The sequence below is a fragment of the Eschscholzia californica genome, unplaced genomic scaffold, assembly GCF_041429995.1.
Source record: "Eschscholzia californica isolate CP2 unplaced genomic scaffold, dmEscCali1.0.p SCAF_1, whole genome shotgun sequence".
Taxonomy (NCBI): Eukaryota; Viridiplantae; Streptophyta; class Magnoliopsida; order Ranunculales; family Papaveraceae; genus Eschscholzia; species Eschscholzia californica.
The window spans coordinates 58,411,387-58,427,459 of record NW_028238198.1 but is presented as its reverse complement, the minus strand read 5'-3'; the positions used below and the strand labels follow the sequence as shown (position 1 = coordinate 58,427,459).

The 16,073-nt window shown below is 37.6% G+C and overlaps 2 protein-coding genes and 1 long non-coding RNA gene across 3 annotated transcripts in view; all 3 read left to right on the top strand.

Annotated features, from left to right (window-relative positions):
- Positions 1–16,073, top strand: part of LOC147567830 (uncharacterized) — a 155,892-nt gene that overhangs the window by 12,320 nt on the left and 127,499 nt on the right. The gene's annotated exons all lie outside the window — the stretch shown is intronic.
- Positions 9,600–10,766, top strand: LOC147567837 (uncharacterized). The gene has a single exon (XM_086652719.1). The coding sequence runs from the start codon at positions 9,600–9,602 to the stop codon at positions 10,764–10,766; it is 1,167 nt and encodes a 388-aa protein (XP_086508845.1).
- LOC147567836 (uncharacterized) lies at positions 13,108–15,220 on the top strand. The gene has a single exon (XM_086654367.1). It carries the CDS (start codon positions 13,859–13,861, stop codon positions 14,807–14,809), a length of 951 nt encoding a protein of 316 aa, XP_086510493.1. The 5' UTR covers positions 13,108–13,858; the 3' UTR covers positions 14,810–15,220.

The window sequence follows — 16,073 nt, the reverse complement described above, 5'->3', positions numbered from 1 at the left end:
TGGTCTTAAATACCTGATGAAGGGATTCTACGATACTTGCTTAACCTCGTTAACAAGGATACTGGAACCGGAATTCATAATTTCATTCCTTTTGTCCTCCAGGTACTAAGGGTACTTTCCTTTTAAATGGCCTAGCCATTGTTTTGGAAACATTTACAGTAGTGAGGAAAAATCTTGGTCATGAACTCGACAACCGATTTCCCTTCCTTGATCAATTGATTGTCTCTGTTGAATGGTCGTTTCCCCTTTAGAATCTCAAGAACTATTTCTTAGATTCCTTGCTCTGAATCTCAAGAACATTTTTCTTAGATTCGATGTTCCCGTGTGTTCTGTTCAGTTGTTCACAACAATCTGAGTGACTCATCTATGGTCTTATCTATCTTGGTTTAATCGGTATTGAACTAAGTGGTAGATGAATTCTGTTGTCATCTCTTAATAAGGGAAATCCGAGTCGTTTCAAATTTTCGAACAGGTTATCGAAAATATGAAAACCTTTCGGTTCTTACTTAACATGACCTTCAGATTTCCATATAGGTCTCTAACCTCTCCATTAATGACCTCTATAGAAATTTTTTCCTCAATTTGTCTTAATGGTCATGCTAGCATCCATTACTCTTCCAAAGAGAATGTTCTGCGATTGCTTACAAAAGGTTTTTGACCTTATCCTGTATGAGTCAACATTGGGATTGGGTATTCTAGGATGTTTTCTTTATTTCGAATCTGAGAACCATTCTCGGATTCCTTTTCATTCAAGAAAGTTAATTTCGTTGAACTCTTTCTCAAGGATTGAACGAAGGTTAGAAAACTAATTTTCTAATATGTCATTAAAACTACAATAAAAGAATAAGCAAAGTTTTAAACGTGTTATCGTTTTTGGAAAAATTCAGTCGTCCCACATTATTCAATATAAAACTGTCCCTGATTGAATAACGTGATTCCAAGATCCCATTTCTTCGGAGTTAAGCAGACTAAGGCCCTTCCCGTAACCACGTTGTCCTGGGTGAGTAAACTCTTCACTGATCATACTCTTATAACTCTTGGTCGAGGATTGCATTAATGAATGACGAATCCATCCCTTTGCCTCGAGTATCGAAAACTATGTTGATGATCTCATAGAGTAAAACCATTTAGACGTATAGACCTCTACCATAGGTTTACCCGCATTATCAAAAAGATAAAGGCTGGCACCCTGCAGAGGCAGACCCACCATTCCATGATCGAGGGCTCAATAGGTGTCTTAATCTGGGTAGGCATTATACTCAAAATTACTTTTAGGGACTTTTACATGTTGTCTAGTATGCGTTGTAGTGAACTATTTAGCCTAACTAACCATCCATGACAGAAAGCGTAAATAAATAAGTAAATGCGCGCGAGAAAATAAATCAAGCACATATGGATCCTAATATGGCTCCTAGTCCTAAAAGATCTAATCTTCTAGGATTCTTCTTGTTTTCGTCTTAGTTCGTCTGGATCGTCACCCTCGAAACTTCATTGAATTCTACCACTCGAATCAGGATCCCATCCTTGAGCTTCTTCAATGGACTCATAGACCCTAAACTCAAATTAAGAGACTAACGATTCACTGATCTTATAAAATTTGAAATTAAAACTATTACAATGTGCATCCATTCGTGCTTAAAACATGAATGAAAGAAACAACTTTCGATAGCCATACTAGCTTCCGCATTCACATCACATGCATCCATATAACATATAAGGTTATCAATTATATATGCATGATTATCTTGGAGATACCTTTGTCTACATCTCGATGTCACATGGGGACCTTAAGTCTATATTCAACGAATTCAACTAATGGTGCGTTTTGGTTTTATCTCTAATGATTTCCAAATTCAATTTTAAGAAAAACTCCATTTGGGCCTTAAAAGGGCCCGGGTCAATTTCGGAAAAAAATGGTTTGACTTTTAATGATTTCCAAATAAATTTTAAGAAAAACCTGTTTTGGGCCTTCGGGTGGTCCGTAACAATTTCGGAAAATTTGGGCAGAACCGGGAGAGAAATCAGACTTTCGATGGAAAAACTTCCACTCGGGTCAAAACCGGAAAAATCTTGGCCCGCGGTCCTAGGCCGAACTCAAAATGTCCAGGGACAAGCCTTAGTCAAGGCCCAAGACCCTGAGGTCAAGGCTTAATGGGCTTGTCTGGGTCATTGGCTTAGGTGGCGTATAGGTCCGACCCAAGCATGGTTCAGCCCTACGCCAATATCTTGGGTCGTGCCCAAACACGGTTTGGCCGAGACCAGACGTGTCTATGCATAGGTCAGAGACATCTTGGTCTCGGTCTTGGGCTAGGACGCGTTCTAGACGCATCTGGTGGAAGTCCCATGCGTCTCGGACCTAGTCCGAGACGCAATTTAATTTCTTGGGGCGCACCAAGGAACTCGGGCACGCACGTCCCAAGCTCCGAATCTGGGACGGTCTCGGCCAATTAGCCGAGACGCATGGGCGTCTGGCCTGAACGCGTCCAGGACGCATCCTTGCCAGATATTTGGATACTTCCAAAGTTGCTGTTCCAAAATTTTTGAATACTTCTAAAGTAGCAAATTTGATTTTCAAACAACTTCTAAAATAAATGAAAATCAACTCTTTTGAAAAACTTTTCATAACCAAAATCAATCAAAATCGAATCTTTTGAAAATTCTTTTCAATTATCAACTCTAAAATCAACTTGAATAACTTTAAATCATATTCAAAACTAAACAAATTGATGTCTAAAACACTTTTAGACTTATCTATCTATCTAAACAAGCATAGGTGAAGTTTAGCAAAAATTAGCTACATGCAAGAGGCTCTGACGCCACTGTTGGGTTATGGTGTCCCTTGATGTTGTTAGTAGAATCTCAGACATCTAGTATGTCTAACACTAGTATCCCCAAGATATCATCATGCATAAGTTAATAATGTAACTAAGTTAGTTTAGATTGCCTTAATCGCTAAATTTCCCTCGAACCTTTCCAATCAAATGTGAAGACCAAGAGCTCCAATTATAGCGCCTCTACTTGAGACATCTGAATGATCTACTTGATCTTCCACCTTGTTGTTAGCTAGAACTCCAATCGTGGTTTGATTGAAGAACACTTCTTATTTGACTAGATAGATAGTTAAGAACTATCTCTCTTTCTTCCTCTACTTGATCTTGTAGAGCTAGAAAGCTTCTTGAGAATTTTCCACACCTTATTCAAGTCTTAAGAGACACTATAGAGAACCCTAAGTTAGAGTCCAACCCTAACTAGGTTTCTTAAAAGTCTGTTTTGAATAAGATTTAGGAGTTTCACAAAAATATAAATTAGTTTCTATTTCTTGTGTAACCCTAATATGGCCGGCCAAAGCATGCTCTAAAAGGGAAGCTCTGGCCGGCCCCTATAGGTTGGTCGGCCAAGCTTGGCCGATCCCTATAATGGGCCCAAAAGTCCCTTTTAGGTGCCCAACCCAAATAACCCTTATTCTGCCTTTTGTACTATTTTTGCTCAAACTTCGTTTAGGCCTTTTGGACATATTTATGGGTCTCACCCATGAATATATGTCTCGTCTCTCTAGTCATATCATCCGATCAAATCGACATTCTTTGGTGTAACCCGATGTAGGATCCGGTCGAAGTTAGCCGCGAATCACCCCTTGATTCGACGACCGTAGTTGGTTTCTAGCTAAACACTACGACTCCTAAATCGTTCGGACTTGATGATCTTTTTCATCAATTTTCTTATCTGACAAATTGTTCGCATTGCATCTTTGGTCGAAGGGCATCTCCTTCAAGGATAATTAGGAGTTTCTTTGTTCAAGGATCCTTCGTAGATATCTTGCCTATTTGATAGATCATCTAGGAGATGTTTCCTTCTTTGAGACTCTTGAAGACCAAATTAATTAAACACTTCAGATCTGAACCGACTGGTATCTTAAGAAGATTTGAGATTGCGTCGGCAATCGTCCAGCGCGCTTCCGCCTTCCCATCTTCAGGGTGTAAGGCATCGGCCTTGCTTACGTGGATCCCCAGCTCTCCATAAAATCCCAAGGCAGACCTGGTTGTGTTTGAGGCAGGGCAGGGTTGGAGCTCCTTAGATGATCTGGCCGACCTCCCGATTCTGGGCTAAGGTGGCGGACCACTTCAGGCTCAGCGATCATGTTGCCTTCAGACGGGTTGACCCGTTGGGCTTCTGGTCTTATGACTTCTTGACATCAGTCAACGGTTGACCATTTTATGTATCATCAGCACATACACACACACGAGAAAGTCCAACGAAAGACTTTTAAGTTCTTATATTCCTATTCCTAAATTTCTCTACTTTCGACTAAGGCGTAGCGGGACTCGTGATGATCCAAAAAATGGTCATCAGTTGATCACTAAGGTTAATGAGCTAAGAATAGACTAAGAGCCTGTGGGTCAACCCGCGTCAAGTTTGCAAGGAAGGTCGAAACCGAAAGAGGTCTGCCACTTAAGCCTAGAACTCGGGGTCGGCACAATTATCCTAGGCGCCTTAAGCCTTCTACTAACTCAAATACAACTAGGTCTGCCTTGGGATTTACGAGAAGGCTAGGAAAGTTCACGTAAGCAAGACCGATATCTTAAGCCTGAAACATGGGAAAAGAGAAGCGTGCCTCATGCTTATCGACTTAATCCCGAATGTGATCAAAGATCATAGTCGGTAAAGATCTTGAGTATTTAGCTAACTTGGACTTCAAAAGTCTCTTAAGGAGGAAACATCTCCTAGAAGATATATATAACTCAGAAAGATATTTATCAAGGACTCTAAAACAGAAGAACTTCTAGATATCAAAGATACTAGATAACTCCAAAGGGAAATCCTAAATCTCCTAACTACGAAAGAGTAGTTTCAATTCTAAATGGTGGCTCAACCGTCTCATCATCACCGTCTATCAACAGTCGACCAAGGCAGCCTATAAAAGGTCACGAAATCGCCTACGGGCAAGGTACGAACACCACAGTTTGTTCAATACTCAATCTTTTAACTGCAAGAACAATTTGATTGTCTTGTGCGTCGGAGAAATTTTATGAGCTCCTTGTAGGTTTTCCCCTAAGATAGTAGGAACAAGAGAGGGAACAGGTTTCATCGTAGCAGGATTCAACGGAGCTGATCCATTCATCAAGCCATGATCAAGCATCAATCGTTCTTTATTCTGACTGATACAGAAGTGACAAATTTTGACATCGGCAACTATAAGACGAAGAATCCATTGATATACAAGAACTAAACTTCACGAAAAAATATCGAGACTTTGATGGCTCTGAATATCACCTGATGTAGTCCAAAGAAAACAAAAATAAGAGTAAAACTGGATTGAATAATTGATCAAATAAAGGGAAATACGATTGACTTGATTAACAATGTTTGGAAAGCTGAATAACAAGAAAAAACTGGATTCCCTTCTATAAGGTTTTAGACACTCTAGATAGATTCGTACTAGGAAGGAGATAATTACTAAATTCTAACTTCCTTCATTGATACTAATCCTACTTTATAAACAAATAAAACACTCAAACTTAGAATTAATTTTGGCCCTGAGGCCCTCTCTCCTTCTTTGGACGTGTGGCCCTCTAGACTTGACCGTGAGGCGCATTAGGATTGCTTTTAATGAGATTGACTTACCTAGAGACCCAAAATCTCCTCACATACATTTAACACAGATACTACCTCCGTCCCAAAATGAATGACCTAATTTCTATTTTGGGTTGTCCCATTTTAGAGTCCTATTTCCAAAAATAAAGAAATGAACTTTTCGCTATTTCCAATAATGACCATTACTATAAATTTAAGGGTTAATTCCGTTTTGGCCCCCGATTTGTGACCAACTGGCCGTTTTGGCCCCGAATTGTGTCCGACAGTTCGTTTTGGCCCCAAAAAATTCCTAAATGGCCCCAAATTTTTTCAACCTCCCAATTCTACCCCCATGGCATTTCTGTAATTATTTTTTTTTCTTTTTCTTTGTCCACCTCATCTAACAATCACCACATCACTCTGTCCACCTCACCCTTCTTCTCCGGCGAAAAGTTGCCGGCCGGAATAAAAAATTCTGGCCGGCCACCTTTACCAAAAAAAAAAAAAAATTCTTCATCTTCTTCATTTCTCTCTCTTCTTTATTTCTCTCTCTTCTTCTTTATCTCTTCTTCCTCTTTCTTTACCTCTCTCTCTCTAACCCCTCTCTCTCTCTCAATATAACCAGATCGGGATCTGGTTTCTACCAGATCCCGGTCTGGTTTCTACAACCAGATCTCGATCTGGTTTCAAACCAGACCGGGATCTAGTTGTAGAAACCAGATCTCGTTCTGGTTCTCCGGCGAAGGGGCGGAGAGGTTAGAGAGAAAGAGAGGTAAAGAAAGAGGAAGAAGAGAGATAAAGAAGAAAAAGAGAGAGAAATAAGGAGATGAAGAAGAGAGAGAAAGAAGGAGATGAAGAAGAGAGAGAAATGAAGAAGATGAAGAAAATTATTTTTTTTTTTTTTTGGTAAAGGTGGCCGGCCGGAATTTTTTTATTCCAGCCGGCAATCTTTCGCCGAAGAAGAAGGGTGAGGTGGACAGAGTGATGTGGTGATTGTTAGATGAGGTGGACAAAGAAAAAGAAAAAAAGATAATTACAGAAATGCCATGGGGGTAAAATTGGGAGGTTGAAAAATTTGGGGCCATTTAGGAATTTTTTTGGGGCCAAAACGAACTGCCGGACACAATTCGGGGCCAAAACGGCCAGTTGGTCACAAATCGGGGGCCAAAACGGAATTAACCCTGAATTTAATGACAACTTTATTTAAAGGTAAGTTCAACTTTTTCATTGTAAATAAAAAAAGTTAATGAGGATACAATTGGAAAAACCATGTTATCTTAATAAGTTGGATTATCAAAATAGGTCATTCATTTTGGGACTGAGGGAGTAACAAATATTTTAAATACACATGTCACCCGTAAGCTTGAAGGCCAGCCTGATCTTTGTCTGCCTTCTTTGGAATCAAATATACTATTTTTTTTTTGTTGAAAAGGTACATCTTATATTAAGAAATTAAAGCATTCTTACATTACAAATTAACAAGAAAACAGAGAACATTATGCCAAGTCTTCGTTCTATTCTTTATCCTAGCCCATTTCGATAGCTTGTCTGTAGGAGTGTTGAATTTCCTGATTGTGTGTTTGAATTGCACCTTTTGCAACCTCTTTTTGACTTCGTGAATTTTTTGAATGTGCATTTTGGATTGCCATTGTATTCCTTGATTGTCGTTCTTTATGTTAGTGATGATGTTGATGTTGTCACTTTCGATGATGATGTCATTATAGTTTTTTGCTTCTGCCCATAGCAGTCCAGTAAGGATAGCTATGACTTCATTTTCCTCACTGGTTCGACTCCTAATTGTGGTGGGTTTTTTGGTGAAGTGCCCCGATCCAAGGGGCACTTCCTCCTTTTGCCCCAAGAGAAGAATAGTTTGGTAAAATGCCCTCTTTTATCAAAGCCGTTTTTTATTTCCCAATTTACCCCTCCTATATAAATCATTACTAGAATTTCTAGATATAATGTTCTTACCCCCAAATGAGAGAAACCTAAAACGAAAAACGAGCTCCTCCTCTCTCTCTCTCTTGACTTCGTCCCATAGATCGATTTCAACTCAAAATTTCGTCCAAATTTCTTGCTCGAATCAATCTATTACTCCACTATAAACTCGATTTTGGTCCCTTTTATATCATCAAGATAAAGGTTGAATCATAAGCTTGAAAAGCTTCCTCTCTCTCTAGGTTGTAATCTATAAAGACTCTTCTCTATCTATCCAAAACAGGTATTTCACCACTAAATTTACACAATGTTATATGTTTAAGTTTGATTTTGTGTTGTATGAATGGATTCAAATCTATGCTTTGAGTTTTAACCAAAAACTAGGGTTTATACTACAAAAAGTTTAGGGTTTTTGATTGTGTGTTTTATTTTGTATTTCATTGATTGTGTGTTTGATTGAGAATTAAATGTATGGAATTAGGGTTTAGGGTTGATATTTCATTTTGGATTGCATAAAATTTTTAAATTTATAGGGTAGTGATTCAAATCGATCGTACCAGTTCGAATTTGTCATCACTAATTCGACATGTACGAACTAAAGTAGAGTCCAGTAGCTTACCTATCCTTAACCATATTAAATCGACTACGCAATGTCGTTTCGATGTGGTATCTTACGACACGACTCTGCCGATTTGTTTGTGATACAGTAAGGCAAAACTTTTTCATCTACTTACATATTTATTTTTGATTTTTTTTGAAGGTATATCTTTCCTTTTTGTGTGATGGGATCTCTGAATATCTGGTTATTCCACGGGGGACGATGAGAAAATGTCGATAATAAGAACAAAGAATATGTAGGCGGGCAACAAGGTGGGATTGTTTTACCGGACGGTGCGACACTTACTCATCTTCGTGAAGTTGTTAGTGAAGAAGTAGGTGTAGATTTGGATATTGATTCAATGACTCTAACTTTTAAGGTTCCCGGCATATCTGAATTTGGCCCACCGATGGAAATACGTAGTGATAAAGATTACAAATTTTATTGGTCAGTTGCGAAATCTCACTCCCCCAGGTGTCTACCTCTGTATGCGACGATTGAAAAGGGATCACCAGTAAAAGCTAGTAATACAGGTTTTGTAAGTTTTGTACCTGATACTTTTGGCGAGAGAGGAAGAACACAGGTTGAATATCATGAACGTAATGTAGGGTCTTCCAGGGATTATGATTGTTTCGATTTTGATTTGAATAGTTATCCTCGGACCTCACCGAATATCTCAATTGGTGATATTAATTATTTTCCTACACCAGAACTTAAAGAAGATGTGCGTGATGAAAATGTCATTCGACAACAAAGTAAGGGGAAGGAGAAATTGAGAGCACATTTCATCCGTAATGAAAAAATTATTCGGCAAACCAAAGTGAAGGCGGAGGAATTTCCGATAATTAAAGATGAATATAAAGTTAATTTAAATTGCCCGGAAATTTGGGAGTATTCAGATGAAGAGGTGGAAGGTGTAGGGAATGGATATTTGTCAGATGAAGTGGAAATAGTTTATGAGAGTGTATGGGATCGTTGTCGTTTTAAAGTTGAAGGAGATAATTTGGAAGACAGTGATGTTCCTAAAGAAGAGTATTTGCGACAACAATATACATTCATTGGTTGTGCAGAGGTAGGGGAGTTCCCCGAAATGTGTGGTGTATATGAAAATAATAGTTGGCATGAGAGCGATGTGTATTCTGTGAAGTTGAATGATGTTTTTGAAAGTAAAGAAGAATTAAAGAGAAAGTTGAGTTTGTGGGCCATCAATACAAAATTTGAATATAAGGTAAACAAGTCCGATAAAAGTCGCTTCGTTGTATCCTGTGTTGACGAGGATTGCAGGTGGTACATGCGTGCAACTACAATAGGTAATGGTTCGACCTTCCGTATTGTGAAGTTTAGAAGTACCCACTCTTGTAGTGTTGTTGGTAATCTCCACAGGGTGCATAAACAAGCCACTTCCAAAGTCATTGGATAGCTAATCAAAGATAAGTTTGTTGGTGTGAAAAGAATTTATAAACCTCATGACATAATAGCTGATATCCAACAACAAATGGGAGTTTCACTAACATACAATGTAGCATGGGAGGCAAGAGAGCATGCTCGCAATTTGTTGAGGGGTGTTGTCGATGATTCGTATGCGATCTTGGAAAGGTACTCGAAGGAGCTTGTTCGTCTAAATCCAGGTACTGTCTATTGTCTTGAGAAAGATAGTTCGAACCATTTCAAATTTTATTTCATGTCTTTGGGATGTAGCATACGGGGATTTTTACGTGGCATCCGACCTGGGGTTGCTGTCGACCCGACATTCCTGAAAGCAAAGTACCTTGGTGTTTTGCTTGTTTGTGCTGGGATCGATGGTAACAACAATATTTATCCACTTCCATTTGGCATTGTTGATTCTGAAAATGACATGTCGTGGAATTGGTTCATGTACGAGCTTCGAAAAATTATCGGTAATGTGGAGGACCTAGTGATAGTTTCCGATCGCCACAAGAGTATTGAGAAAGCAGTGATCGACGTGTTCCCCGGTGCGATGCACAAAATTTGTAATTATCATCTCAATATGAATGTGAAGGCAAAATTTGGGCATGAAAATTTTTGTTCGTTGTTATTTAAAGCATGCAAAGCCTACAAAGTTGAAGAATTTGAAAGCATATTTTTGCAGTTGGAAATCTCATTTCCTCGTATTGCTCGTTACTTGCGCGAAGCCGGGTTTCAACGATGGGCACGTGCGCATGCTAGTAAGAAACGTTATGATATGATGACATCAAACATTGCCGAAAGTTTGAATAGCTTGATGAGAGAGGCAAGAGAACTTCCTGTTACACACGTTATCGAGTTTCTTAGAGCTACACTACAAGGTTGGTTTCTTAATCGTCGTGAACAAACTAGTGGGGACCCGGTTCTTACGCAATGGGCAGGAAAGTTGGTGGACGACAGGAAGGCCAAGGCTGATTATATTACAATTGTACCAATTAGCAATGAACAGTTCGAAGTAAAATATCGGCTTTATCGTGAGGTTGTGGATTTGAAAAATAAGACGTGCACTTGTCGTGTGTTCGATCTTCAACAACTTCCATGTGTGCATGCTCTAGCTGTTCGATCTTCGTATCCTTCGCCAACAAAAAAAACTCTAAACATAGAAGTAGGCAGAGTTTCACCTTCTGAAGATCATCCTCGCATCTACCAATACACCTTTCCAACATATCTTTGCTAATTTTTTCATCTTCTGCAAAGTATGCATCGTGCAAAGAAACATCATTTTCCATGTGGTCCATCTCGGGTCTCAATTGTTTGTTCCGGAGACGCTGGAATTTATTGAGCCCAGAAATGATGGAAAACTCTGTCATAGAAAACTGTAACTCTTTACCACAAATATAAAATGTCATCGACTCCCCATCGTTAATGAATGATTGCGGATGACACTCCAGCAACAACATGTTGTGCACAGCAACACCACACCATGTTAGGTCGGTTACATGAAGAAAGTGACCAAAACATGTCCTCTCAAAAAAACGTTGTTGCGTCTCACTAGTCAATTTTCTTTTTATAATGACATAACTTCAATCCGAGACAAACATGTGATACCGGCCTTGCAATCAATATTCGTCTTAAGTTGTGGTTTGTTTGCCATCCTACAACATAAACTTAAATGTTTCAACGTGTGTGGAAAGGCAAAATGAGAGAAGTTATGTCAAAAAACATAAACAAACAAGTCGGCTGGTCTATGCCAAACTTTTCAGATAAGTAACGACACGATTCCATCGAATTTAACTCTTAAAACTTTGGGGACCTACTGGAGTAAAAATCGACTGCTTTATGCCGAAATGTTGAGATGGGTTACGACACGAGACCATCGAATTTAACTCTTACAAATTTGGGGACCTACTGGAGTAAAAATCGACTGCTCTATGCCGAAATTTTGAGAAGAGTTACGACATGAGCCCATCGAATTTAACTCTTAAAATTTTACCAACCTACTACTGGACTACAAATCGACTGCTCTATGCCAAAATGTTGAGATACATTACGACACAAGTCTCTCGATTTGAACTCCTAATACTCTGCCACCTTACTTCAAACATCAATTCCAACTTTCACTATATATTAACACACTTCAAACACAATGATAATAAAATAATCGTAACACATAGTTTTTTATTTATATAAATAGATTCTTCATCACGTAACAACTTAATACAAATCATTGTATTTTTTCGAAAATCTACGAATAAACTTAGAAAAATCTGGGGAAAAATTTGTCATATTGTCTGGCACACTTGGTTCTTCGAACTTCTTCCCTTTACTTGTACTTGAAGGGTCCTGAACCAAGCTCTTGGCTTCATCGAGCCACTGGAAACCACGACACTGAGGAAATTGACAAACAAGGTACTTCCTTGTTTCACCATCCTTCGTAGCAGAAGATAACATCCTCAAACCAGTGCATCTCTCAACGTGGCACGGACTATGAATCCATGGACAATCAGGAGAAGAATGACCAATTTCCTCGCATAATTGACATTTTACACAAGAAAATCCAACTACTACCGGCTTATTCGAACCAACGGATGATGACGAAGAAGAAGACAGTGAAGAAACCATGATTGATGAAGAACTCATAGATGATGAACAAGATCATGAAGAAGAAGAAAAAGATGAACAAGAAATGAAAATAAAACAAAATTTATAGGAAGTTATCGGGTAGGGAATCGTGTCGAGAGGGACGAAAAGTCTACTTTGGGACTAAAACCAATATAAATGGAGTCACCTCATATTTCCGAGATTTTATTCACAGTTACTAAGAACAACATTTTGACTGTAATAATCTATCGGTCAGTACCGAACTACAACAATAACTACTTTTCTATGTTTCGGTTTGTCAATGTCGAGTTCCAATGGAAGGATTCGAACTGGTACCATCGATTTCAAGCAAAACCATAATTGGAAATCTTAATTCAAACCAAAATGAAATATAATTCATGCTTTAATTCCATACATTTTATTCTCAATTAAACACACGATCAATGAAACACAAAATAAAACACACAATTAAAAACCCTAAATTTTTTGTAGTATAAACCCTAGGTTTTGGTTATAATCAATCCATACACTTCAATCCAAGCATACAACACAATCCAAACAATTAAACATACAACATTGTGTAGGTTTCAAGATAAAATACCTGTTTGAGATAGAAAAAGAAGAGTCTTGATGGATTTCAACCTAGAGAGAGAGAGAAATGAAGCTTTGATTCAACCTTACTATCTTAAAAAGATCAAAAAGACAACAAAATGGAGTTACTTCAAGTGATAGATTGCTTGGAGCAAGACTCTTGAACAGATATTTGACTGAAATCGAGTTGCTAGTGAGATTGAAGAGGAGAAAGAGGAGGAGTTCGTTTTTCGTTTTTAGGTTTCTCAGCTTTTAGGGATAAAATTCAGATATCTAGAAATTCTAGTAATGGTTTATATAGGAGGGGTAAAATGGGAAATAGAAAAACGAAAAACTGAAAAAGAGGCATTATACCAAACTATTCTTCTCTTGGGGCAAAAAAAAAAAAAGGAAGTGCCCACCAAAATCCCCAATTGTGGTGGTGTTAACCATGGATGAGACTTCAGAGTGAGGAAGTAGAGAGAAAGAGAGTACAGACCAGTAGCAAGCACACGAGTAGTACTGTCTCAAAGAAGGGTTATGGGTTTTCCCTTTTTCTTTCCCTTACCTTTCAAGTTTAAATCAATAGTAAAAACCAGAGTGTTCTTTTTCTTTTCATTTCTCCCTCATCCCATGTGACCAATGCTCTTTCAAGAATGCGACATCTCTCTAACTATACATTACATGAAAAAGACTCTTCTGATAACAAGAACTGGATTATGAATCTGTGGTTTCAGAAATTGTTTCTGGGTGAAAGATCAATCTTGATGAATTCTGATTATGGGGTTTCCATATTTTGAACAAGACGAGTAGTTTCCCTTTCAGTTCCACAAGAAATTTTGAGCTTTATCATGATTTCTTGTTTTAGGATCTGAGTTTAGGCCAAAAGTTCAATTGATTGGTTTGTTTATGTCTTTATGAAATGGATAGTTGTATTTTGCGATTTTTAGGCAGTTTTTTTGGATTTTATCGTGGCCTTTGGGGAAGATGAGGGTTTTGGTTTCTGCAAGTTTTTGGTGAAGTTAAATGAGTGTGTTGGTTCGGTATTATAGTCTTCTTTATTCTCTCCAAATGAAAGAAAGTTTCAGGATGTCCTAAATTCTAACTAGGGTTTTGTTAGGGGTTTTCTTTCTAATTCATGTGATTTTAGAAACAAAGATGAAATCTTTGAGCAGTTTAGGGATTGGGTTGAGTTTGGTTTTTGGTTGCCTTCTATTAGCTCTTTTTGCAGAAATCTACTACTTATTATGGTGGAAAAAGAGAATTACAAACAGGGAAATTGAAGATAATTACAGTGTTTCTGGAAGAGAAGTTTGCTATCTATTTTGTTGGAAGAAACCATCTTCTCTGAGTTCAACTGCTTTAGATCTTCAAGAACTTGGCACTTCCATGAGAATTAGACATCAAATCCATGATCTTGAATCAGATCAAACCCCTGATCTTGACAAGGATTTTCTTCTAAAACCATATGAAGATAACAGAATGGAGGCAGAATTGATGAGGTTACATAATCTTTCAGGTCCTTCAAGATTTCTCTTCACAATTATAGAAGAAACAAAAGAAGATTTAGAATCTGAGGATGGGAAATCAAGATGTGATAAAAGTAAAAAAGGGTCAAGAAGTAGAAGTTTGAGTGATCTTATATTCTCAGTAGAAACCCCATTTTTTACTCCTTTATCTTCCCCACCATTTTTAACTCCTCCCATGACTCCTCTAGAAAGTTACAGTAACCATGGATTCAATCCTCTTTTTGAATCATCAACAGATGCAGAGTTGAGCAAGATAAAATCTTCTCCTCCGCCGAAGTTCAAGTTCTTGAAAGATGCAGAAGAGAAACTTCATAGAAGAACATTAATAGAAGAACCTAAGAAAAAATTCCAAATCAAAATTGATGATCCTGTTGAAGATGGTCATAAGGAGATGAAAGTTCTTCCTAATAGTACTTCTTCATCTTTAGTCAGAGATGAAAAAGATGGGTCTTTTATTACAATCATAGTAGCTAAGAACAAAGAGGAACTTCAAGCTCAAACCTATTCAAGCTCATCACAAGTACTTCCATTATCTTCTTCTCCTCCAACAACCAGACTGACAAAAATCTCAACTGAATGATCCATTTTAGCTTTAAAGGCTGAAATCAAAATGGGGTTATGTCTTTTCTTTCATTAATTAATAATCTTCATAATAGTTTGGTGTGGGTTTAGTACTTTATAGTTCATTGTTTTAGCTTTCTAATTTCTTTGAAGGCAGTCATTGTTAAAGTAAAAGAGGTGGCTTGCCATGGCAGATGATGGAGATAAGTTTTGGGCCTTTTGTTATTTCATTACCATCTGCTTCTGACTTGTTTGTCTGAGGAATCTGTAATTATTTCATGGTGCTGCAAGTTTGGTATAGAAAGAAAGTAGAAATTGCAGTTTTGATTTCTTTTAGACTTGCTTATATCTTTATTTTTGTTGTGTACCAATAAATTAAAAGTGGAAAATATAAACTAATATATTCTTTGTATTTTTTTGTTGAAAGAAATATTCTATGTAAGAGATTGTGTTTTCATCATTCATACGATTTTCGAAAAAAAAAAAAATAATCATTCATATAATTTGTAAAAGCAAAAGTGCTTGCACAGCATCCAATTGATTCTAGTTGTGAAACAAATAATCCAAATACATCATACTTTGTTGTGTCATTATCTTAATGATAAAATACATGAATCAATGTAGGAACTTTGAATCCCTTCACACTCATAACAATCCAACCTAAACTACTAACCTGGCTTACAAATCTTTAATTTGAACCCTCATAGTCCGGATCTAGGGCAACTCATTTATAAATCTACATCACCATCATTAGCCAACAACTATTCACACTTCAAGGATAAGCATCTCTACAAGTTATTGCTGATACAGAAGATTCAACTTATCGAACACCGGATGGGCGGAAAGATTAAACAAACTAGTCGGTTCAGCTGCTACTTGGAGATCCCCTCAATTCAACTATCCAGGGAGTATTAATCCTTTATACCTATCTTGTTTTTCAAATTTCATAGGATGCATGCAATGGAATGACTATGTTTTGTGATGGCTTGTTAATCTTGATTTTTTATACTTCTCAAGCTTTTAGTTCTGTATATGCTTAGTAGTATTACAACTATTTTGACGTCTTGTTAATCTTGGTTTTTTATACTTCTCAAGCTTTTAGTTCTGTATATGCTTAGTAGTATTTCAACTATTTTGATCTTATTTTTAGTAGTTTTTTAGTGACAGACCTCATGCTTTCTAGATCTTTAATCTACCCTCGCTTTTGTTGCTTGACTCCATTTTAGCTGTACCACCTTTCTATTCTGGTAGTAGTTGTGTGTAGTTTCTTAGGGTTGTTTAGA